We start from the raw sequence: 21,486 nt of genomic DNA, 5'->3' as shown, positions 1-21,486 counted from the left end.
ACTTGGGAAAAGACCCTTGTCCAGAGAGGGGGGGCTTGGCTGGGGATCCATGGGGTCACAAGGAGTTCTTTGGGAGTGACCTACTGGGGACATTTGGGGCATTCCCACCAGCTGAAACCTGGGGTGTCCCGGGTGCCGGGGGCCCTCGGGGGGTCCACAGTTTCTGGGGATCCTGGGAAGGCATCACACGTTCTGGGCCCCTGGGGGAGGGTCATAAGTGCCACGGACCCTTGGAGGGTTCCCGTTTTCGGAGGAGTTGGAGATGTCCCAAGGGCTGGAGTGTCAATCTTGCCTTGTCCACATGGATGTGGGGCCCAGAGGGCTCCGGGGCACCGGGGACGTACCGCTCTGAGGGAAGGCGATCTTGGAGTCCCGGCTGCGGTGTTTCCGTGGCGGGGGGAGCCGTGCCGCGCCAGAACGTGCCCGGGGCCGTGCCCTCTCCCGCTCCCGCTCCCGTTCCCGTTCCCGTCCGGGCGGGGCAGCGGCGGCGCTTCCTGGTGCGGGGGGGCGGCGCGGCGGGGCATGGCGCTGGTGACGGTGCGGCGGGCGGGGGGCTCCGCCGGGGGCCCCGCGGTGAGTGCGGCACCGGGGCGGGTGGGGACGGGGCATCGCGGCAGGGACCGCACGGGGGGTGGGCGGAGGGTCCCGGAGCCCCGGGAGGTGCCGGTGCGGGCTGGCACGGGGGATCCCGGGAGAGCACGGATTGTCCCAGAGCGGCGGGAGGCCCCCGGTGAGGGAGTACGGGGTTGGCTGGGGGATCCCGGAGCTCCTGCGGGTCCCGGTTCCCTGGGGAAATGGGGCTGTCCCGGGGATCCCGGTGTGGGGAGCCGGGGCTGCGCGGGGGTGTCTCGGAGCCCCCTCGGGGGTTCCCGGGGGTTCCTGGTGCTCCGGAAGGTCCCAGTGCAGAAGGTCCCGCTGTCCCCGGGGGTGCCAGCGCGGGGGTGGAGGGGTGAAGGTTGCTCCGGTCGCTCCCAGTGCGGGGTCATCCCAGGCGCTTCAGATGGGACTTTGCTGGGAGTTTGCTGGGAGCAGAGTTGCCCTCCGCACGCGTTGGAGTTTCCTGTACTCCCGGCTGGGGTTTCCCCATAGTTAAGGGAGGCATATGGAGATGTGGATGTTGGGGGTGGTTGTTCCAAGTTGCTCCCACTTTCCCCAGTGCTCCCGGTTACTTCGTTGTTCCAGTGTCCCCCAGTGTCCCCCCCACCTCCAGTAAGCCCTGGGCCTTTTCAACCCAGGCCCTCCCTTCCAGAGCTTTCACTCAGCCAGAGATGGGGGCACAGGGACAGGACACCTGCCCCGCCATCCCGAGGGGGTCCCCATGGATTCATCTCTACAGCGGGACCCCAAAAAAGTCCCTACACATCCCCCCCCTTGGACCTACACTCTTTGGTGTGGGGGAGGAGGGTTTAGAGGGTCATTAGACTGTTGTGTCCATGCTGGTGGGAGCTTGTGGGACCCCTGAGCTTGGTCCATACCCTGGGGTCACATTTCCCCCAGGGATTGCCTCCCAATTTGCAGGAGGAAGATGCTCCCAGACGTGGTCAACTGCAGCGACGGTGAGAGGGAGTTCTGAAACCTCGGGGTGGGGGACGCTGGGGCAGGATGGGGACACAGCTTCTCTCCCCTGAGGGGAGCACTCTGGGGGTGCCCTGGGCGCTCAGGACGCTCCTGCCCCCCAGGCAGAGCTTCGTCATGGTCAAGGGGGCAGCGCGGCTGCTGCCGGCAGAGGAGCCGCCCCCGGCCGAGCCCCCCCCGGCCGAGCCCCCCTGCCAGGCCCCGGGACAGCAGGAGCAGCACCTGCACCTCATGATGCAGCTGCTGCGCCCCCAGGACGCCATTCGGCTGGTAGGACATGGATCCCACCTCCAGGAACATGGGGGTAGGATAGGGGCAGGGAAACGGATGGACGGGGACAAGGCGGGGAGAGAAAATTGACAGGATGGGACAGTATGCACTGGACTGAGGACAGGGATGGGATGGGATGGGATGGGATGGGATGGGATGGGATGGGATGGGATGGCATGGCATGGCATGGCATGGCATGGCATGGCATGGCATGGCATGGCATGGCAATAGGAATATCGAGGAGGGGTATGGGAATGCAATAGGCATGGGGACAGGATGGGGATAGGGATGGAATGGGAAGCAATGAAGAGGGGCTATGGCCCAGCCCGATGCTCCTCCTCGGTCACTGAGAGCACTGGGAAGGGGCAGATCCCCCCTCCGACGCTTCCCTTTCTGGCAGGCGGTGCGTCTGGAGTCAGTGCGGCCGCGGCGGGTGCGGTACCTGCTGGTGGTGCGGCCGGAGGAGGCGGGAGCCGAGGCGGAGACAGCGCTGCTGGGAGTGGATTTCGCCCACGAGGGGTGAGCGGGGTGCGGGGGAGTCCCGGGGAAGTGTCGGCACCCCCTGACCTCTGCCTGTCCCAGGGCCACCCACTGCACCCTGGGCATGGTGCTGCCCCTCTGGAGCGACACCCAGGTGTTCCTCGACGGCGACGGGTAAGAGTGGGGCGGAGTTTTGGGATAGAGACGGACTTAGAGGGGTCGGAGTGCCCACTCTGATTCCCGTGTGTCCCCGTGATGCCCAGGGGTTTCAGCGTGACATCAGGGGGACAGACACGCATCTTCAAGCCCATCTCTGTGCAGACCATGTGGTGAGCAAGGCCCGGGTGTGGCCATGGGGAGCCTGGGGACCACCCTGGGCACGGGGGGTGTGGGTGGCATGGTGGGCAGAAGGGGGGCGGGCACCACCTCGGGGAGTGGGGACGTGGGTGATTCTTGGGCACACAGCTCCACAACAGACGCGGGGGATGTGGCGCTGCTGCGGTCACATCCTGGGAATGGGGACGTGGGCACCACGCTGGACACAGAGATGTGGGCACAGGGGATTTGGGTATCACCACACCGCCACTGTGGGTACCTGGGCACAGTCATGGGGAAGGAGCTGGGGAGGGTTTGGGTGTCGCCCACACGCTGGGGACAGCCAGTGAGGGGGACATAGCTGTCGGGGTGGTGCCGGGGTGGCGGCAGCAGTGGCAGGTGCTGTGCGGCAGGGCCGTGCTGCAGGAGCTGCACCTCGCCTGCGAGGAGGCGGCCCGCGGCGGGCACATCCCCGGCGGCCCCGCGCTGGCCTGGGCCCGCGGCTACGCGCTGGGCTCGGAGCAGAGCTGCCTCAACGAGTGGCTGGCCATGGCCGACCTCGAGTCCGTGCGCCCCGCCTCGCCCACAGCCCTGCGGTGAGCTGCCTGCCACACCCCGTGCCTGCTGGCCAATCGCAGCTGCGCCTGGCAGGGCGCGGCCGGGGTGGGGCAGGTGACACCAGTGACAGGGCGGTGCCGGTGCCAGGCCGGCGGTGCCGGAGCTGTCGGAGCAGGCGGTGCGGGCGCTGCTGCGGGAGGTGATGGCCGCTGCCGACCTGGAGAACGTCACCTCCAAGGAGGTGGGTGGCGCCGGGAGGGGTGTCCTGGGCACGGGCAGGGCCGTCCCTCACCCCGGGTGATGCCCAGGTGCGGGAGGAGCTGGAGCGGCGCACGGGACACAGCCTGGCCGAGCACAAGGATTTCATTGACAACGAGATGCTGATGGTGCTGGCACAGATGGATCGGCCTTCCCGTGTCTTCCCGCACCTGTTTCTGGTGGGTGGCCGGGCGGGCAGGGTAGGCGGGGCGGGTGACACTGTCCCCTCCCCTCACCGCTGTCACCGCACAGGGCTCCGAGTGGAACGCAGCCAACCTGGAGGAGCTGCAGCAGAATAAGTGAGCATGGGGTGGCACTGTCGTGGGGTGGCACAGGGTCATGGTGGGGTGCCCCTGGGGTGCCATTCATGTCACCGCAGGGTCACCCACATCCTGAACGTGGCGCGGGAGATCGACAACTTCTACCCGGCGCTGTTCACGTACATGAACGTGCGGGTGTATGACGAGGAGGCGGCCGAGCTCCTGCCCCACTGGAACGACACCTTCCTCTTCCTCTCCCGCGTCCGGTCAGTGGGCACGGGGCACCCCAGGGAACATCGGGGACACAGAGGGGCAGGGGAGAGGGGGGACAAATGGGAGGGGTCTTGATGACCGAGGTGTTGGTGTACACTGGGAGCTGGGGAGCACTGGGGCACTGGGGACATGGGGATCTTTGTGGCCACTGGGGTAGCTGGAGGATGCTGGGAGCCCTGGGGATCCTGGGATGGCTGGGGGACACTGGGAGCCCTGTGGACATGGTGTCCCCGAGTGCCCCCGTGCCATGGTGGCAGCAGTGGGTGCCGCAGGGCGGTGGGAGGCCGAGCGCTGGTGCACTGCCGGATGGGGCTGAGCCGCTCGGCTGCCACGGTGCTGGCCTACGCCATGAAGGAGTTCGGGTGGCCCCTGGAGCGGGCTCTGCGGCACGTCCGGCACTGCCGGCCCGGCGTCCTGCCCAACCCTGGCTTCATGCGCCAACTCGACTTCTACCAGGGCATCCTGAGTGCCAGGTGAGTGGGGACAGGTGGGTGGGGTCTGACATAACCAAACCCCGATGGGGTAAGAGGGTGGGGCTTGTTGAGGCCACACCCCATTTGTGTGGAGAGGGTGGTGCTTCTGTGACCACGCCCTACTCGAAAAGGTGTGGAATTTTGTGGGGGAGGAGCCTATGGGAACACCACCCTGCCGAGTGGGTGTGGCATCCAGCGGGAGGCGTGGCCAGGCGCTGATTGACAGGTCTGTGGCAGCCGGCACAGCAGCCTGTGGGAGCCCCGGCCGGCCGAGCAGGCGCCGCACCCTGAGGAGGACACGGCGAGGGACACGAGTGGCCTGTCCCCGCTGTCCTCCCCGCTGGCCTCCTCGCTGTCCTCTCCGCTGGCGTCCCCGCAGCCCTCTGAGGAGGAGGCAGCTGCTGGGGGGCTGCTGGGGGCTTCCCGGCGCCCCCGCATCTCCCTGTGCTCCGTCATGCGGAGCATCAGCCTGCTGGAGACCCCCGAGCCCCCCGAGCTGCTGGGGGAGCCCTTGGCCGGGGAGGTGAGCAGGGGTCAGGGCGGGATGGGGGAGCCCAGCTGTGGGGTGACAGCAGCAGGATGGCCCCGCTGTCCCCCCTCAGGTGTTCGAGGCCACGGAGGAAGCGGAGGGTCCATCCCCGAGGTCACGGCCCTCGTCCCGCCCGCGCGGGGTGGTGCGCCAGGCCAGCCTGGATGGCGGCCCCGCCCCGCTTTGTGACCACACCCATGGTGACGGCCACACCCACGCACCTGGCCACGCTCACAGCGATGAACCCACTCCTTAATTTGGGAGGCATGGCACAGCGCCGCCTCGCTGCCACAGCAACAAGGAGATGGGTGTGGCCTATGGCCGGGGCCGTGGCCAGTGGCCAGCACGCCCCGCCCACGACCCGCCCGCACTCTGGGGCTGGGAGGTGCCTCTGCCTCAGCGCCACACGCACAGACACCTACACCGCTCCTGCACTGGCAATAAAGTGTGGAAATGCAGCTCCTCATGACCTTGTGACCCTGAGCACCTGGAAGCTTGGGGTGCTGTCAGTAGGGATCAGAGTGAACGCTTTGGGGGCACCGGGCGGGCACAGGGATTCAGCGGCGCCATGTTGTGCGGCACGGGGGAAACTACAACTCCCGGCGGCCTTTGCGCGAGAACAACTTCCGGGTTGCCACGGCAACCGTCGCGGCCTAGGCCGGGACTGGCGCCTAGACTGGAATCAGGGGTTGAATTGGTGCTGGAAGAGGAACCAAGACAGTCCCGAGGCCCGACAGCCGAGGACTAAAGCACAGAGAGCCTGCAGCTCTTTGTGGCTGAGGGGAAAGCCGGGTGCTCCCCGCGAGATCATCCCTGTGGGATGGCGTCAATCCGCTCCCTTCACGTTGTGTCACCCCTGACCCACAGGACACCTTCGGGTTGCTTCAAGCCCCATCTAACCAGGCCTTGGACACTTCCATGGATAGGGCAGCCATAGCTTCTCTGGGCAATCTGCCATGCCTCACCACCCTCACAGGGAGGAATTTCTTCCCAAAATCTCCACCTAAACCCACTCTCCCAGGGAAGGAGCTTCCTGAGTGGAACTGCCCCTGAGGCAGCTGCTGTCCATCTCCTTGGGCTGTTGTGCAGCTGGAGCCATCCCAGACGTTTCCCCCTTTCCTGGGACACCCTGCAGGCTGGGATAGGCCCTCTGCCAAGGAAGCAGCATGGGAATCTCCCTCCTTCTTCCCACCAGGAGGGCACAACCCTGGGTTGGCTTATTTTTTGCGGGTCCACCTAAACACCTCCATCCTGTGCCCAGCAGAGGAATTATGTCTCTGTAGAAGATATCCAAGGGACAGCAGCTCCAAGAGAGGGACCAGATCTGCCTGGATAACATGATGCAGAGGGTCAGGAGCATGCAGTGCAAGTGGGATGGGAGTTGTGGGCGGCCCCCTCATCCATCCCAGCCTATCCCAGGTCACTACTGGCTCCAACACTCCATTGCAGCCTTGGCATAGAAACAATTTATTTTATTGATGAAGCAACAGAAAGAGCTGGTGAATTAAGTCATCAATAACCTGAATAGTAACAGCCACATCCTGTTATTCAGAATTCTGCACACAGCAAAGCTGCTGATTAGGGTTACTAAACAAATAAATCCCAGGGGACACTGTCACTCTTCCCACCCCACTGCAGGACATCCCCACAATCCACAGCCACCTGCTCACTTTCACCTAATTTTATACCTCATTCTTGATTTTTTCACCCCATTCCAGGGGGAAATAAATCCCACCTCCCTTTTTCCACCCAATAACAGATTTTTCTCCATGGGTCCCAGTTGGGTGGCATTAAACCATGTGGCTGGACACCCCACCTGGCATTCTGGGGGGGGGATGCAACTCCCTGCCCTCCCCCTGCACCCCAAGAGCTTCACCCCACCCCGTGCCCCACCAGACAGCACACGGCACCCCTTCCTTCGCTCACACCAGCTTTAATCCTCCAGTTGTCCCTGGAACAGGGTCTCAAGGTGTTGGGAATGGTCTCCCCCACTCCCTCGGCGCAGCGGCTCAGAGCTCATACTCGTGCCAGAGGCTGCGGGGGCACAACAGGGTCAGGGGGATCCCATCCCATCCCATCCCATCCCATCCCATCCCATCCCATCCCATCCCAGCCCATCCCAGCCCATCCCACACTCACCTGTAGGTGACATCGGGGTTGTCCCGGTGCTCCAGGAGGGCGTCACGGACGGGGCCGGGGGGGCTCAGCCCCAGCTCCTGTGCCCGCTCCCAGCGTTGCAGGCGGGTGATCCCTGCGGGAGGGACACCGGGGGCTCAGTGGGGCCGGCGGAGCCCGGGGCACCGGGACAAGCGGGACAGCCGGGGGTGCTTACCGGTGCAAGGTCCGTATTCCCAGGAGAGGTCGAAACGCCGCAACATCTCCAGGAGCTCCGGGTCCGGGGGAGGCTGCGAGGGGGTGCGGGGACAGTCCCGCACCTTGACCTGCACTTTGTCCTCGTCCTTGTCCTTCTTGTTCTTGTTCTTGAGTCTGCCCGGGGGCCGCCCCGGGCCCCGCCGCCGCCGCCGCGGGAAGGAGTCGGTGATACGCCGGGACTGCCCCATGGCCCTGCGCGACATGGAGCTGGCACGGCCCCGCCAATCCCGGGAACCGGGCGGGACCCGCCGCTACCGGGAACCAGCGGGAGGGACCCGAGGGACCCGCCCCTGCCCGTGGCCGGGCGGAAGCGGCGGGGCCGGGCTGGGGAAGCGGCCAGTGCCACCCTGGGCCACTGCTGCCTTCGGCCGCTGCCACCCTCGCGGTGCTCTCGGTCCCCCGCACCCCTCAGCACCTACCCCGGCTGTCCTCGGGTGCTGTCACACCCTACTTGTCCCCGCCACCAGCGGCGCTGTCACCCCCGCGCCAGTTCCTGTCCCCCCGAGAGCACTGTCACCTCCATCCCAGTGTTCCCTGTTCCCCTGGCACAGTCACCCGTGTGAGTGACCCCAGGTACTGCCATCCCCCCAGCTGTGCCCACTGCCCTCTGGCATTGTCACCCCTGTGACTGTCCCCATCACCTCAGGCACCACACCAGTGTCCCCCTGGACACTGTCTCCCCCAACACAGAACTCCCCATCACCCTGGACACTGTCACTCCCATGGCTGTCCCCATCAGGCCCCCAAACTGTTACTCACGCTGTGACACTGTCACCCTCTGTCCTGTGTGTGACACAGTGCCTGCCTGTCCCACCCCCAGCTGTGCCCTGGTTGAGGGGGTAACACTGCAGATGCCACAAGTGCAGATTTGCCTGAGGCTTTCAGGCCTCCCTCGGGGAACTGAGAATAACTGGGGTGACTCCCAGGGGACCCCGCCGTGTGCCTCAGTGGTGACATGCGAGCCACCAAGCTGTGTCACCGCTGTAACGGTCAGTGCTGGGGGGACACAAAACCCCACAGCAGCCACCAGAAACTCCACACCGCTGTTTAATGTGAGGTGGGCACAGAGAGGGGACAGCGGGGCCTCAGGGCCCGTCCTTGTCCAGGCCGGGGTTGTGCAGGATGTAGCGGCAGACCCCGGGCAGGCGCTGGTTGCCCAGCAGCTCCTGCAGCTGCTGCATGGGCCGGTTCCCCAGCGCCGTGTGCCCGAAGGTGGGGAAGCCGCGGGCGTGCGCCCGCTGCGCCGCCACCGTCAGCGCCACCTGCATGTGGCCGTGCCGCCGGTGCTCGGGCAGGGTGTAGCTGTGTGTGCCCGTCCCGAAATGATCCGTCAGCACCCAGGCCACGGGCTGCCCGCTGCTGTCCTGCAGGCAGACTTGCGGGAAGCGCACCAAAAGCTCGGCCAGGTAGCGCCGGCTGCGGGCGTTCCCCCCGTAGGGCCAGGTGTCGTTGAGCAGGTCCGCGTGTGAAGGGCTCAGGGAGCCCAAGCGCACCCCGGGGGCTGGCCTGGGCGAGGCAGGGGTCAGTGGGGGGCTCAGGGGTGTCCCAGAGTGGGGACAAGGGTGGGGGGCTCTCACCGGGGCTCGGGTATGGTGCTGGGGTCAGGGTGCCAGTAGCAGTAGTACTCGACAATGTCCAGCTCCACACCCTTCTTCCCTGCCAAGTCCTGGGACACTGTGGTCACCCCATCCTGTAACCCTGGGGATGGGGATGTCAGGGGGTCGTCTTCCCCCTGTGCACCACCATCCCTATCCCCAGCCCCACCATGTGACCCCAATGTCCTCTTCAGTGTCCCCAGGGACTACCTGCAACCCCAGCCTCTATTCCCAGTACTCAAATTCCTGCTTCCAATATGCCCAGTACCTCAATTCTGCTGCCAGCATCCCCAAGTCCAACCCCAGTGCTTTCCAGTGTCCCCAGGGACTCACAAATCCAGCTGCAATGCTTCCCAGTGCTCCCAGAGTTCTCAAATCCAACCCAAGTACACCCAGGACCCTGCTTCCAGGGCACCCAGCAGTGCAATTCCCTAGTGGCCTCCAGCACCCCCAAATCCAACCACAGTGCTCCCTAGCACCCCTAAATCCCAGCCTGACACTTCCCACTGGTTTCACCCGTCAAACCCCACCCCAGCACATCCAATGAGGACTCCAGTGCTCCCCAGCACCCAAACACTCATCCCCAGTGTGCCCCAGCACCCCCAATTCCCTCCACCAGTACCTCCCAGTTTCTCCAACAGCTCTCCCCCATGTCCCATGCTGCCTGCCACCCCTCATAGCATTCCCAGTCCCACCCGAGGACCCCCCAGGAACCCGGTGTCCCCAGGCCACCGATGAGGGTGAAGGCGGCGTTCCAGGGCAGGCACCCGGGGGTCTCCACCAGCGCCCGGTACGCTCCCAGATCCCGGTAAAATGTTGCCTGCGTGTTCCAGTAGCCGTCATTCACCGGCACCTGGGGGCACCCGTGGGAGCTCTGAGCACACCTGGCACGTGCCAGGGCACTGTGTCACTCCCCTCCTGAACTGCCGCATGTCCCCACTGGCCACCTCTCCACTGGGCCGGGCCAGCACTGCGCCGAATTCGGGCCACTTGTCCACCAGCACCTCATACTGGCCAGGGTTGCCGCGGTTGATGTTCAGCACTGCCCCGAAGACCTGGGGGAAAAGGGGGCCAGCAATGAGGGACAAGGAGAGGACAGACGTGGGTCAGAGATGGGGGCTTGATACGGGGGACATGGGGGCAGATGTGGGGCCAGAGCTAGGGGGGTTGTGGGAGCAGATATGGGCTCAGAGCTGAGGGGAGGGGGACAGGGGTGGGGGACAGGGTGGCAAAAGGGTTCCTAATGACACAGGGGTCCCTATCACCAGGGTGAGAGGTGGATGTGACACTGGGGTCCCTGCCACCAGCAGGGCAAAGGGCAGGAGTGGTATTGGGGTCCCCCTGGTGGCACAGGGCGAGGAGGTTATTGGGGTCCCAGTCATGGCATAGTGCAGAGGTGACAGCAGAGTCCCTGCCATTGGCACGGTGGGGGTAGCATTGGGGTCCCTATCATGGCACAGGGAAGGGGTGACAGCAGGGTCCCCATCACCGGCAGGGCAAAGGGCAGGCTCTTCCTCAGGATCCCCTCCAGGCGCTGCAGCTGGGCTGGGCACGTGAGGATCTTCATTGTCCTACTGAGAGACCCTCAATAACAGGGAGACAAGACCACCAGGCATTGTCCCTGTCCCCATCACTTTCCCCACGGCCCCCAGCTCCTCCAGCACTCACCCTGCAACAGTCCTGAGTCTGTGGGTTCCGGGGGGCCCTGGAGTGGGAGTCTGGAGACTGTGTGGCACTCAGTGATAATGGTTACCACCAGCTGTCACGGGCCAGCAAGTGCCCCCTGCCTTGGGGGGCAGCGGGCATGGTCCATCCTGCTGAACACTGGGCACCAGGCCAGCCCTGAGGCCACCTGGGAACGGGTGCTCAGCTGGGACACTCTGGGACATTGCCCCAGTGCCACCAGCTGCCCACGGATCCTCGGTGTCACCGCCTGCCGCACAGTCACAGAGCCATGCTGATCCTGAGATGCCCAGCCCAGCTGCAGCTCCTGGAGGAGACCCTGCGGAAAAGCCTGCCCACCACCCTGCCGGTGACAGGAACCCTAAGGATCCCTCTGTCCCCTCTGCCCTGTCCTGCTGGGGACAGAGTCCCTGGGGATCCCCCTGTCCTTCCTTCCCTCCCTCCCTCCCTCTCTGCTGGTGGTGAGGACCCCGGGGACTCCTTTGTCCCCTTAGCCTTGCCCTGTCAGTGTTGCTGTCTGTCCCTGTCCCCTCTCTCTTCTCTCCCCTGCCTTGCCAGTGATGAGGACCCTGGGACCCCTGTGCTTCCCCACCTGCCCTGGTGGTGACAAGGACTCCTCTGTCCCCTCTCCCCTGCCCGCTGTAGACAGAGACCCCGAGGACTCTCTTGCTCCCTCTCCCCTGCGGGTGAGGGACCCCAGGGACTCTGGGCACCCCTCTGTTCCCTCTCTCTCTGTTCCCTCTCCCTCTGTTCCCTCTCCCTCTGTTCCCTCTCCCCTGTCCTGCCGGTGACAACGCCCTCATCATGCAGGTCCTGGGGACTGTGATGACAGTGGCCAGGGGGAATCCGGCTTCCCACGAGGTGCTGGTGGACTCCTGGCCCCATTTCAGCATTGTCCTGACCCGCCTGCGCCCAGAGGTGCTGCTCCAGGTGCCCTGCCTTGGCAACAGAACCCCACACCCTGGGGGCTGTGAATTGGGGTGCCACCCTCAGGTCCATGTCCCTCCCAGGACCACAGGGACCCCAGGGACTATTACACCAACCAGCTGTCTGTGTTCTACCGGGACAAGGGAGCCCTGCAGGCACTGCTGGAAGGCACTGAGGCGGTGGTCCATGGAAGAGCCTTCCAGATTCTGGGTAAGGATGGCACAGGGAGGGGACACAGGGTTCCCTTACCCTCCGTCTGGGTCCCCTGTCTGGCTGACAGGGGGTCCCAGGGATGCAGGATGGGCTGGATGAGGCCGTGCAGGAGGTGGCCAGTGCCAGGGGGCTGAAGGTGGAGACGATCCGATACTGGGCGCTGATGAGCCCTGAGCCCCCCCAGCCCCGCAGCCAGTAAGTGAGGGGCACTGGGGGGATGTGGAACACTAGGGGGACATGGGCACTGAGGGACCAGTCACATCACTGAGTGGCACACAGAGGTCTGTCAGATTTCTGGGTAGCACAGGGGGGTCACACCCCTTGGTGGCACAGGAGTCCCTGAGCAGATCCCAGAGAGGCCCAGGGTGACATGAACAGGATCATTGAGTAAATCCCTGGGTGGCACAGGGGTCCCCAAGCACTTGCCTGAGTGGCACAGGGATCCCTGGGTGACATGAACAGGATCATTGAGCACATTCCTGGGTGGCACAGGGTCTCCAATCCCACTCCTGGGTGGCCTAAGGGTTCCAAATCCCATCGCTCTGCGACACAGGGGGTACCCAGTCCTGTGCCGAGGGGAAACAAGGCTCCACAGGGGTTCCCAATCCCATCCCATCTGCAATTCCAGCTGGGAACAGGGTTCAGCATTCCCCCACTCTGCCATGCCCTGTTGCAGGATCCCCTCAGGCCTGCGCCTGGCGTCCGTGTCCCCGTCCCACGTCCCTCTGCTCAACGCCACGTGGGCGCTGGGGGGCAATGCCCGCAGCCGGGCGTTCCTGCTGGGGCTGGTGCGGGCGCTGCCCTCCGCCTGCCTGCTGGACGCGCGCGGCCGCCCGGTGTCCTGGAGCCTGCTGGACGGGCAGGGCTGCCTGCGCCACGGCTACACGGTGCCCGCCTGGCGCGGCCGTGGCCTCACCGGGGTCCCGCTGGCCGCGCTGGGCCGGCAGCTGCACGCCCGCGGCTTCCCCGTCTACGGCGCCGTGCTGCCCCACAACACGGCCTCGCTGCGTGCCCTGCAAGCCGTCGGCTTCGTGCTCCAGCCCGGAACCTTCTACATGATCCTGGGCACTCCACAGTAGTGCCCAAGGACAGGGTGCTTGTCCTAGGGGGAGGGGTCACCTGGGCACAGGGGGGGTCTGGATTCCCACCCTGTGGGAGAGGGAAACACCCCAATTCCCACACTGAGCTCACTGTGGAGCCCTTCACTCTGGTCCCTACTGATAGCACTGACAGGAACACCCCAGATTCCATACTAAGCTCAGAATGTGTCATGTTCACTCTGATCCTACTGATGGCACTGACGGGAACATCCCAAATCCCACACGGAAGCATTCTCTCCGGTCCCCGGCAGGGTGTGGCACAAGCGAGACAGGGGGCTGGAGAAAGGCTTTTATTCGTTCATACAAGAATAGATCTTCTGCAATAAATACCCCAATAAATAAACATCTCCAATAAATAAACACTCATAGACGCACCGGGACAGCGGCCGCGCCCCATGGTCCCACCTCAGCATGACGGGCAACCATGGGGGAGGCGGGGCTTAGGGGAAAGGGGGTGTGGTCTGTTGGGAAGAGGCGAGGCTTGCTACGAGTGGGCGGGGTTTATTGCCATCTGGGGTGGAGCCTATTGCTCCAGGGGCGGGGCTTGCTGCTGGCTGGGACAGAGTTCATTTCTATGCTCAGAGGGCGTTGGTCCTTTTTGGATGGGCGGGGTTTGCACCCACTGGAGATTTTAGGGATGGGGACAGGCACCCCGGGGGTTGAGGACACCATGGAGGGGCACTTGGTAGTCAGGACACCTGTCCCTTAAGACACAACATAGTGGGGCTGTGGGGTGACTGTGGTGGCACTTTGGGGCCAGGAACTCCAACCCTTAAGGCAGGTGATGGTGAGGATGTGGGGTGGCTTTGGCAGCATCGTGGGGTCAGTTTTGAAGGGACACAGGTGGTGAAGAGGGGACATGGAGTGACTTTGGTGGCACTTAGGGTCAGGAGATGCGTCCCTTACAGCAGAGTGTGGTGACAGAGGGGATGTGAGATGGCTGTGGAGGGTGGCACTTGGGGTCAGGAGCCCCTCACTTAAGGCACGGTGATAAAAGTGGAACTGTGAGGTGGCTGTAGTGGCACTTGGGAGTCAAAAACCGTATTTCTCAAAGCACACTGGTGGTGGACAGGGGACATAGGGTGATCGTGGTGGCACTTGGGGTCAGGAGCACTCTTCCTTAAGGCACAGTATGATGATGATGGAGGGGCTGCAGGGAGGCTGTGGTGATGCTGTGGTGACGTCAGGAGCCCCTTTCAGGTGATCTTTCAAGGCACTGCCAGGTGATGATGAGGTTGTGGGATGGTTTGGGGGTCAGGAGCCCCATTTCTCAAGGCACACTGGTGGTGGAAGAAGGGACCTGCAGGCCATGGTGGCACTGTGGGCTCAGGAGCTCAGCAGGTGCTCAGAACCCCCTTGCCTCCAGCCGCAGGGTGACTACGGCAGGCGGCACCTTCTTCTTGAGGCGGTTGAAGTCCTTGGCCGAGCGCCAGAGCCAGGTCTGCAGCTCCTTGAGCAGCCAGAAATCATCCATCTTCTTCAGGAAGTCATTGGGGGCCGCGTGCGCGCCGGGGGGCGCGGGGGGCCCGGCGGGGCCGGCGGGCAGCGGGTACCCCAGCGAGGACATGACGCCGCCGATGCTGAGCACCAGCCCCTGGAGGCTGGCGCAGAAGTGGGCGAGGCGGTGGCGCAGCTCGGCCGTGCCCACCTGCCCGTCCAGCACGCGCAGGTAGCAGAGCAGGCGGCTGTAGGCCCGGTAGTTGGCGGCCAGGCGGGCGTTGTCCGTCAGTCCCCGCCACAGGTCCAGGTCCACCGTGGCGCTGGGCACCCGCTCGGCCCGCGCCAGCCGCGGCGGGTTGAAGTCGGGCTCATTGAAGGGGGGCCCCAGGTAGTTCAGCTGGAAGGGAATGGGAATGCCAGGGGTCAGGTCTCCACGTCCACCCTGCCCCCAGTCTCCACATCCCCCCAGTTCGAGCACATCCCACTCATCCCAGCTCTCCCTTCCCCTGTCACATCCCCCTTCGCACTCTGCCTGAGCCGGACATTCCCGGCACGGCCCAGGCGGTGCCACCGTCGCCGCTCGGCACCCAAACGTGTCGGCACCGCCGAGGGCACGTCAGGGCAGGGACGGGGAACCTCCGGGTGAGTCGGCGACGCCGGCGGGGAGGGAGAGGCGGATGCCCGCGCCCATGACGGAATCACGGGCCGAAGGGAGGGTGCCCGGGAGCCGCCCTGCGCCCGTGGGGAGATGAGGCATTTCCGTGACCTCCGGCGTGGGAGCAGCTGGGCACCGGGTGGATATCCCGGGGGATGCGTCGGGGACTCACGTAGGTGCCGGCGAGGGTGCGGAGCTGGTGCTCCAGGTAGCGGGTGAGGTCGTAGGTCTGCTGGATGGACTGGCCGGCGCCCAGCTCCTCGGAGCAGTTCAGCGCCGGCAGCGCCGGCAGGTTGCAAAGCGCGGCGCACAGGAAGGTGAAGATCCCCCAAGAGTCACCTGTGGGGGACACACAGCACCTCAGCGAGGGGTGACGGGGACACTCCGTCTCCGTGTGTGCGGCGCTGAGCCTGCAGAGTGTCCCTGAGTCACCCGTCTGAGCGCGGGGAAACTGAGGCACGGAGATGGGGAGGGTGGGGTCCCTCTAACCTCAGCACTCCCCTGGAGCAGCAGGGACCCCCCACCTCAGCGCGGTGACACCCCGGCTCCCCTCGGAGCGATCCCGCCCGCGGCTGCACCAACAATCCTTTATATGGTCTGGAGCAGCACGGCCGCGGCATTCCCGCCGGGACACACGCCTGGGATATTTTTGGGCACTGCCAACGCCGGAGCGGGCAGGGCACCCAGCGGGGACCCCCGCCGAGGGGCCACCGGGAATGCGGGAGCGAGGGGAGGGACGCGGCTCCGAGGAGCGGCCGGGGCGCGGGGTGACCTTTGCGGAGCCACCGGAAAGCGCCGGCGGGGTCCCCGTCATCGGCCCTGACGTCAGGGCGGCCCGGGAGCGCGGCCCCGCCGGCCGGCGGCCGTGCAAAGGTCACGGCCCGCGGCCAGGACGCTCCGGCCAGCTGGCACACCCGGCTCGCCACAGCCGGCCTTCCCGGCAGCACCTCCCGGGAAAGACCAGCCGCTGGCACGGCTCGGCACCACGGGGCTCCCGCTGCGGGCAGCCCCCCGCGCCCCGCGCGTCACCGCTCCCCGTCACCGGCCGCCCGTGACGCACGGCGGTCCCCGGGGACACCCCGGCTCCGGCCGCAGGACGCACCTCACCGCCCTGGGTGTCCTGCAAGGGACGAGCCTCGCCGTGGGGCGTGCGAGCGCCCTGCGGGTGTGCAGGACACTGTCACACCTGGGACATACCCCGGCGGTGTGCAGGACACTCGTGACACCTCTGGGATGCGTCCCAGAACACACCTGGGATACACCTTGTCCGTGTGCATCACGCAGGCGTGGGGAGCACAACACCTTCCAGGTGTGTGACACCGTGCACATGGGTGACGCACCACACGCATCCAGGTGTGTCACCTACCATACGGGCGTGTGACACGAGTGGCGGTCACAGGACACGCCGGGCAAGCGTGCAACGTGCGGTGCGCACGCCCCGTGGGTGGCGGGGGGGACACCGCACCGTGCCGTGACACCCCAGGTGATACCGCGCGCTCCCGTGCCCCCCGTGCCCGCGCGCGGCAGCCCCGGCCAGCCCCGGCTCGTCCGGTGCCCCGCGGTGGGCACGTGCCGCCGCTTGCCCGCGTTCCGGTGCCGTGGAGCGTGCGGCCGGCCCTGCGTGCGTGCGAGCGTGGGCCGGGGGGGCCGGCGGGGGGGCCGCGGTGACTCACAGCACACATACCCCCCCCTTCCCGGTGTTTGCTTTGGCCGGACCCTCGCCCGCCGCCGGCTCCGGTTTCCAGGCGGGATTTACACCCGCCCCGGCCCGGCCGGTGCCAAACCAAACACAGCCGGGGAGCGGGATGAGGGGGGGATGGCAGGGATGTGAGATTGGGCTGGAGCCACGGTGGCTCCTGGGCAGGTGGCCCAGACACGAAGATGAGGATGATGGAGGAAAGGGATGGAGGTGGGTGTCTGAGTGATGGGAATGATGGGATGCAGAGAATGGATGGCATTGGGCAGTAGCGACCATGACACAGTGACGATGGTGACCCTGGGACTGGGTCACAGCAGAGACAGTGGCCATGACACTGCAGTGACAAGTGAAACTGCACAGTAATGAGGGTGACAATGACACAGCAGTGACAGTGACTGTGGCACTGCAGAAACAGTGGCCGTGACACAGCAGTGACAGCGACAGTGACACTTCACAGCAGCGACAGTGACCACGACACAGCAGTGACAATGGCCCAGCCATAGCGGGTGCCCCCGCTGTCCCTTGCCCGCCCCTGTCCCAGCGGCTGGCGCCGGGCACCCACCGGCACAGACAGTGGAGGAGGGAGGCTCCAGCCGGCACAGCTGGATCCCGGTGACGTCGGAGAGGAAGAGCCCGAGGGTTTCAAAACCGGCCCTGGAGCGCGGCCAGGATGCTCCCAGCCCACGTAAGCAGCTCATGGCGTGCCTGCCCAGGGTCACCCGCCGGGCCCTGGGGACACCCGAGGAGCCGGGGTGACGGGGGCCATGGGAGCAGGCATCCCCTGCTCTGCAGCACCCTGAGGCCCCACACCGGACACACCGGCGGTGCCACGGATACCCCTCGCACACGTAGCAGTGGGTACGTGGCTCACCCGCCTTTGGGGTGACACCCGGGACCCCCTGGCCTGCCACTCGCCCAGCAGCGCAGGCGGCGATGCTGGCCAGACCTCCCGGCCAGCGGCCGAGGCGGGAATTCGGCCACGGAGATGGTGAGCTGTTCCCTGGGCATGCTGTGGGCAGAGCCACTGAGGGCTGAGCGACCACAGCCCTCCCAGAGCCGCTTTCCCGAAACGCTGTGGCGGGGGCGGCAGCCGGGAAGGGGAGACCCCCTGGCCCTGGAGGCCCGGCAGCGGACGGAGCTGAGCCAGCCCCCGACGCTGCGGCGGGAGCTGCCCTATCTGATGGGCCGGCATCCAGCGCCGAGCAGAGCCCCATCCCAGCCTGCAGCCCCATTCCTGGGGCCAGCAAGGGAGGCCTCACGGTGGCCAAGCATGACTGTGGCAGTGAGGACAAAGCAGCCCTGTCCCCACTACCCGAGCCACTATCCTGGCCCAACTGCCACTACTTAACTCTCCACGGGGCGTTTCCCAGCCCAGCGTGGCCGCCAGCTCCAGGGGTTTGGAATGGGTGACACTCAAGGGCTGTTGAGCTGACACAGCTGACACCTGTGTCCCCACACTGCTGGCATTTAACCCCACTGTGTCTGGGAAGGTGACACCACAGCACAGCAGCATCCCTATAGAGCCAGCACAGTGGGGACATAAGGATGCTCATGTTCCACACCCAGATATCATGGACCCAGCATTCCCTGGGTTCCAACAGGAAGAACATGTGTGCCCTTGCTCCCCAAACAGCACCCACGGCCACCACAGTGGGGTGCCCATCCCATCCATCCCATTCTACTGCACTCCATCCCATCCATCCCACCCATCCTACCCCATCCATCCCATGCCAGGAGCGGGTGGTGGCGCGGGGGGCTGCGAGTCCCCCCCAGTCTGGGCCGTGCCTGCACTCGCGGCGCTGAGTGTTTACATCCTGTCTCCTCCGTGTGTTTATAAATGCAGCCGCGCACGGGAGACTCTAGCGAGGCCGTAATTAGCTGGGCCTGGATTTCCCATCCAGCTCTGGCTCCAGCCAGCGGCACGATGGAAACACCCCCGCCGGCGAGGGGGGCGCAGGCCCCTAATCCCAACCAGACCCCGCTGCCCCGCACGCACGCCCAGTGCCCAGCAGCCACATGAGGCACCTCGATCCCTTCCCACCGCTCCCGGAGCAGATCGTGGAGCCACACTGCCCCACAGTCCCCCAGCACCATTCTGGGGGTTCAGCAGCACAGAGTCAGGCTGGTGGCTCTCCAGCGGAACAAGGGACCCCCAGGGCCAGCCCACGTGGCACTGCAGAGCCGTGGGTGCCACACTCTGGCGTCTCCAGATCCGCTGCCACTGCTGGCATCACCTGCCAGAGGGACACTGCCTGGCTGGGTCAGAGTGGGACCAGCAGTCCTGGTGGGCACAGCCACGCTCTGATGTCCCCACAGCACCCTGGTGAAGTCTGGGACGCCTCTGTCACCCACAGGTCACGTGCCACGCGCAGCCACAGCACCGCTGGGCCAGCTGCTTCCCAGATATCCCAGATACCCCGTCCAGGAGCGCATCCCCATCAGCCTGCCAGGACGTTGGGACGGTGGCACAGGAACACTGGCGCTGCAGCCCCGGGGAAAAGGAGGGGGGTGTGGGGGGATGATTTATGGGGCTCGGTGCCACTTAGCAGGGCATAAATCTCCCCCCAGCGCGGCCCTGTAAGCAGAGCCCTCCGCATTTCCCTGCGGAGCCTGCGCCTAATGCAGCCCAGATGTGCGGCCGCCACCGTGCCCTCGCGCCGCCCGCTAAATAGGCACGGGGACACCGGGAATGCCGAGAGTCCCCGAGCCTTGCCAGGGACACCGCCCGGGCAGCCCACGCGTGGGGATGTCCCAAAACGGGGAGCGGGGTCGTGGCGGCCGAGCTCCAACCCCGCGGCTCCTCCTCGGCGTCCCCTTCCCCGCCCGTCCCCGCAGGCCTCGGCACCGGCTGTGCCACCGACTCGGCCACGTCCGCCGGGCCCGGGAAGGGGGAGAGGAAGGGGCGAGGGAGGGCGATGGAGCCGCCGGGGATCCCGGCCTCGCTTTTCCGGTTCCCCGGCGCTCGCCCCGCTTGGCCCGTCCTGCGTCACGGCGGCACCGCGGGAGCTGGAGCCGAACCCGGCGCCGGCCTCGTGCTGCCCCAGCCCCGGTCCCGCCGCCGGGACCCCGGGGAGCCTGGCGGCGCCCACACTTTGACCTTTTAAGGGTGTTTTCCAGCTTTTTCCGGGCGAGGAGCCCCCGGTGCCGGTGTGCCGCCAGGCCGGTCGGCCCCTCAGCAGCCCCGGGGGTGCCGGTGGCCGCTGGGGCCGGGGGAACAAAGCCGTCTCCTTCCCGGGACCCCAAAATCCCGCTGCTGTGCCCCGGAGGAATCTTGCCTGCTCCAGCGGTGGCGTTCGGTGTCAAGCCCCGAAATCCAGCCCCGGGCAGGAAAACTAACTCTTCCTGCCCCCAATAAATCCCAACGACTTTCCTTTTCCTCCCCTCTGTCAGTCCCGGGGTTTAATTCTCCGTGCTCAGCGGCGGTTCCCTCCCTGGTAATCACAAACATGCATGGAAAAGAGGGAACGAGGGAAAGGGGAAAAAAAAATAAAAGAACAACAACCCAACCTAGAGAGGGGAAAGTCTTAAATCAATCCCAAAGCCAGACAGACGTTTTAATCACATCAAATTAAAATCAGCAGTCGGTTTGGAAAGGGGAAAAATCTCCCGGCAGATGCAGGCAGGGGAGTTGGGGCAGCCCCCCGCCCCGCACCCAGCGCCGCGGGCTTACCTGAGAGCTCCCCGGTTACATTTAGCATAGTCGGGGTGCAGGGGGATTTGGGGGGGCTCGGCTTTTGCTCGGCGCCCCGAGCCCGCCCGCTCGCCTCAGCCCTGGCTCGCTGCTTCGCTCGCGCTCAGGGTTGGGTGGTGGTTTTTTTTTTTTGGGTTGGTTTCTGGCTCTTTTTTTTTTTTTTTTTTTTTTTTTTTTTTTTTTTTTTCCCTCGGTCTCTATTTGTTTTGGTTTGGGCTCGCTCGGGTGTTAGGTGGAAAAAAAAAAAAATCGAGGCGGGTTGGGTGGGTTTTTGGGGTGTGGAGGGTTCGCACCGCGCTCCGGCTGCCTCGCTCGCCGCCGTTCCCCCCTTCCACCTCCCTTGATTTGCTCTTTTGATTGGGGTCCAGGAATGCAGGAATAAAAAAAAAAAAAAAAACACAAAAAGAAAAAAAAAAAAAAAAAAAAAAAAAACTGGAACTCGCATCCACCCTCTCCAAGCTGCTGCCTCCTTCTTTCCTCTTTTTTTTCCCCAATTCAAGTGCTAAGCAGAACCAGGTTGCTTTCAAGAATGTATTTGATGCAATTGTACACAAGACCGGGCTCCATTCATTCCCTCCCTCTCCCCACCGCCCCGGCTTTATTCCCCCCTTCCCCATCGCCGTCCCCATCCCCGGGGTCCCGGCATCGGGCAGAGGTGGGGAGGCTGGAGCTGAGCCCCGGAGCTGCGGAAGGCGGAGGGGAGGGAAGGGAAGAGGGGGGTCCCCCGGGGTGCTGCTGGCCGGGTAGGAAGGGGGGGGACCCCCCGCTTTTCACTCTCGCTGCGCCCCCCATGCGGTTCTGGCTCCCGCCCGGCTTTTGTTAAAGTGGCAGCGGCGGGGCCGGTGCGTGGCCGGTGCGGGGCCGGTGCCGGTCGGCGGGGGGATCTCCTACCTGCTCTCAGCTCCATGCGGGACGGGCGCGGGGCCGGGGCGCTGGGTGCGTGCTCTGGGCTCCCCGGGCGGGCAGGCAGCGGTCCCGCACACCGGCCCGGGACTGCGGCTCCCATTTGCCGCTCGGAGCCCTCTCGCCTCTCCTCCTCCCCGCGCACAGTGCCGAGAGCCCGGTCCCGGGGGGGCACGGGGGGGACGGGGCGGAGGGGGGGTCCGGGGAGGGGAGGAC

General features: G+C 65.4%; 5 protein-coding genes across 10 annotated transcripts; 2 read left to right on the top strand and 3 right to left on the bottom strand.

Annotated features, from left to right (window-relative positions):
• Positions 1-266: 266 nt before the first annotated feature.
• On the top strand, positions 267-5,447 carry SSH3 (slingshot protein phosphatase 3). Of its 3 annotated transcripts, none has more exons than XM_079308785.1 (14): positions 267-573; positions 1,519-1,556; positions 1,684-1,845; positions 2,246-2,364; positions 2,428-2,499; positions 2,589-2,654; positions 3,054-3,236; positions 3,346-3,439; positions 3,507-3,635; positions 3,709-3,755; positions 3,836-3,982; positions 4,262-4,462; positions 4,700-4,985; positions 5,065-5,407. In XM_079308785.1, the coding sequence occupies exons 1-14, from the start codon at positions 306-308 to the stop codon at positions 5,245-5,247; spliced, it is 1,995 nt and encodes a 664-aa protein (XP_079164911.1). In that variant the 5' UTR covers positions 267-305; the 3' UTR covers positions 5,248-5,407. The 3 variants fall into 3 exon arrangements, with proteins under 3 accessions (XP_079164911.1, XP_079164910.1, XP_079164912.1); XM_079308784.1 differs by having other exon boundaries at positions 1,680-1,845; positions 3,040-3,236; XM_079308786.1 differs by having other exon boundaries at positions 519-573; positions 1,680-1,845; positions 5,065-5,447.
• A 995-nt stretch (positions 5,448-6,442) lies between these two features.
• Positions 6,443-7,675, bottom strand: POLD4 (DNA polymerase delta 4, accessory subunit). Its single transcript, XM_079308846.1, has 3 exons — positions 7,324-7,675; positions 7,131-7,242; positions 6,443-7,025 (listed from the first exon to the last, which is right to left on the bottom strand). Exons 1-3 carry the CDS (start codon positions 7,565-7,567, stop codon positions 7,001-7,003), a joined length of 381 nt encoding a protein of 126 aa, XP_079164972.1. The 5' UTR covers positions 7,568-7,675; the 3' UTR covers positions 6,443-7,000.
• A 390-nt stretch (positions 7,676-8,065) lies between these two features.
• LOC306802925 (glycine N-acyltransferase-like protein 3) lies at positions 8,066-10,764 on the bottom strand. The gene is made up of 6 exons (XM_079307609.1): positions 10,628-10,764; positions 10,449-10,530; positions 9,907-10,014; positions 9,692-9,812; positions 8,942-9,062; positions 8,066-8,870 (listed from the first exon to the last, which is right to left on the bottom strand). The coding sequence occupies exons 2-6, from the start codon at positions 10,524-10,526 to the stop codon at positions 8,450-8,452; spliced, it is 849 nt and encodes a 282-aa protein (XP_079163735.1). The 5' UTR covers positions 10,527-10,530; positions 10,628-10,764; the 3' UTR covers positions 8,066-8,449.
• A 95-nt stretch (positions 10,765-10,859) lies between these two features.
• On the top strand, positions 10,860-13,007 carry LOC306802926 (glycine N-acyltransferase-like protein 3). 2 transcript variants are annotated; one of them, XM_079307610.1, is made up of 5 exons: positions 10,860-10,991; positions 11,453-11,560; positions 11,653-11,779; positions 11,860-11,977; positions 12,459-13,007. In XM_079307610.1, the coding sequence occupies exons 1-5, from the start codon at positions 10,914-10,916 to the stop codon at positions 12,859-12,861; spliced, it is 834 nt and encodes a 277-aa protein (XP_079163736.1). In that variant the 5' UTR covers positions 10,860-10,913; the 3' UTR covers positions 12,862-13,007. The 2 variants fall into 2 exon arrangements, with proteins under 2 accessions (XP_079163736.1, XP_079163737.1); XM_079307611.1 differs by lacking the exon at positions 11,860-11,977.
• A 149-nt stretch (positions 13,008-13,156) lies between these two features.
• On the bottom strand, positions 13,157-21,440 carry CLCF1 (cardiotrophin like cytokine factor 1). 3 transcript variants are annotated; one of them, XM_079307607.1, is made up of 3 exons: positions 21,259-21,440; positions 15,150-15,316; positions 13,157-14,719 (listed from the first exon to the last, which is right to left on the bottom strand). In XM_079307607.1, exons 1-3 carry the CDS (start codon positions 21,371-21,373, stop codon positions 14,228-14,230), a joined length of 774 nt encoding a protein of 257 aa, XP_079163733.1. In that variant the 5' UTR covers positions 21,374-21,440; the 3' UTR covers positions 13,157-14,227. The 3 variants fall into 3 exon arrangements, with proteins under 3 accessions (XP_079163733.1, XP_079163734.1, XP_079163732.1); XM_079307608.1 differs by lacking the exon at positions 21,259-21,440 and adding an exon at positions 20,347-21,211; XM_079307606.1 differs by lacking the exon at positions 21,259-21,440 and adding an exon at positions 18,392-20,336.
• Positions 21,441-21,486: the final 46 nt, after the last annotated feature.

The sequence above is a fragment of the Erithacus rubecula genome (assembly GCF_903797595.1).
Source record: "Erithacus rubecula genome assembly, chromosome: 6".
In the NCBI taxonomy this organism is placed as follows: domain Eukaryota; kingdom Metazoa; phylum Chordata; class Aves; order Passeriformes; family Muscicapidae; genus Erithacus; species Erithacus rubecula.
The sequence above is the reverse complement of the archived record's forward strand: the minus strand, read 5'-3'. Positions and strand labels throughout refer to the sequence as shown.

Bases quoted from the DNA above. Each gene is read 5' to 3' on its own strand.
- CLCF1 (XM_079307606.1), bottom strand. From the start codon at position 18,770: ATGGTGCTGGGGGACTGTGGGGCAGTGTGGCTCCACGATCTGCTCCGG. The intron at 15,317-18,391 runs GTAGGATGGGTG...TGTCCCCCACAG, and splicing joins CCTGGCATGGGATGGATGGG to GTGACTCTTGGGGGATCTTC. The intron at 14,720-15,149 runs GTGAGTCCCCGA...ATTCCCTTCCAG, and splicing joins GCACCCTCGCCGGCACCTAC to CTGAACTACCTGGGGCCCCC.
- SSH3 (XM_079308784.1), top strand. From the start codon at position 306: ATGTGGGGCCCAGAGGGCTCCGGGGCACCGGGGACGTACCGCTCTGAG. The intron at 3,440-3,506 runs GTGGGTGGCGCC...GGTGATGCCCAG, and splicing joins AGAACGTCACCTCCAAGGAG to GTGCGGGAGGAGCTGGAGCG. The intron at 4,463-4,699 runs GTGAGTGGGGAC...GGTCTGTGGCAG, and splicing joins CAGGGCATCCTGAGTGCCAG to CCGGCACAGCAGCCTGTGGG.
- POLD4 (XM_079308846.1), bottom strand. From the start codon at position 7,567: ATGTCGCGCAGGGCCATGGGGCAGTCCCGGCGTATCACCGACTCCTTC. The intron at 7,243-7,323 runs GTAAGCACCCCC...TCCCTCCCGCAG, and splicing joins GGAATACGGACCTTGCACCG to GGATCACCCGCCTGCAACGC. The intron at 7,026-7,130 runs GTGAGTGTGGGA...GTGCCCCCGCAG, and splicing joins AACCCCGATGTCACCTACAG to CCTCTGGCACGAGTATGAGC.
- LOC306802925 (XM_079307609.1), bottom strand. From the start codon at position 10,526: ATGAAGATCCTCACGTGCCCAGCCCAGCTGCAGCGCCTGGAGGGGATC. The intron at 9,063-9,691 runs GTGGCCTGGGGA...CCCCATCCCCAG, and splicing joins CGCCGCCTTCACCCTCATCG to GGTTACAGGATGGGGTGACC. The intron at 8,871-8,941 runs GTGAGAGCCCCC...TGCCTCGCCCAG, and splicing joins AGCACCATACCCGAGCCCCG to GCCAGCCCCCGGGGTGCGCT.
- LOC306802926 (XM_079307610.1), top strand. From the start codon at position 10,914: ATGCTGATCCTGAGATGCCCAGCCCAGCTGCAGCTCCTGGAGGAGACC. The intron at 11,561-11,652 runs GTGCTGCTCCAG...TGTCCCTCCCAG, and splicing joins TGACCCGCCTGCGCCCAGAG to GACCACAGGGACCCCAGGGA. The intron at 11,780-11,859 runs GTAAGGATGGCA...AGGGGGTCCCAG, and splicing joins AAGAGCCTTCCAGATTCTGG to GGATGCAGGATGGGCTGGAT.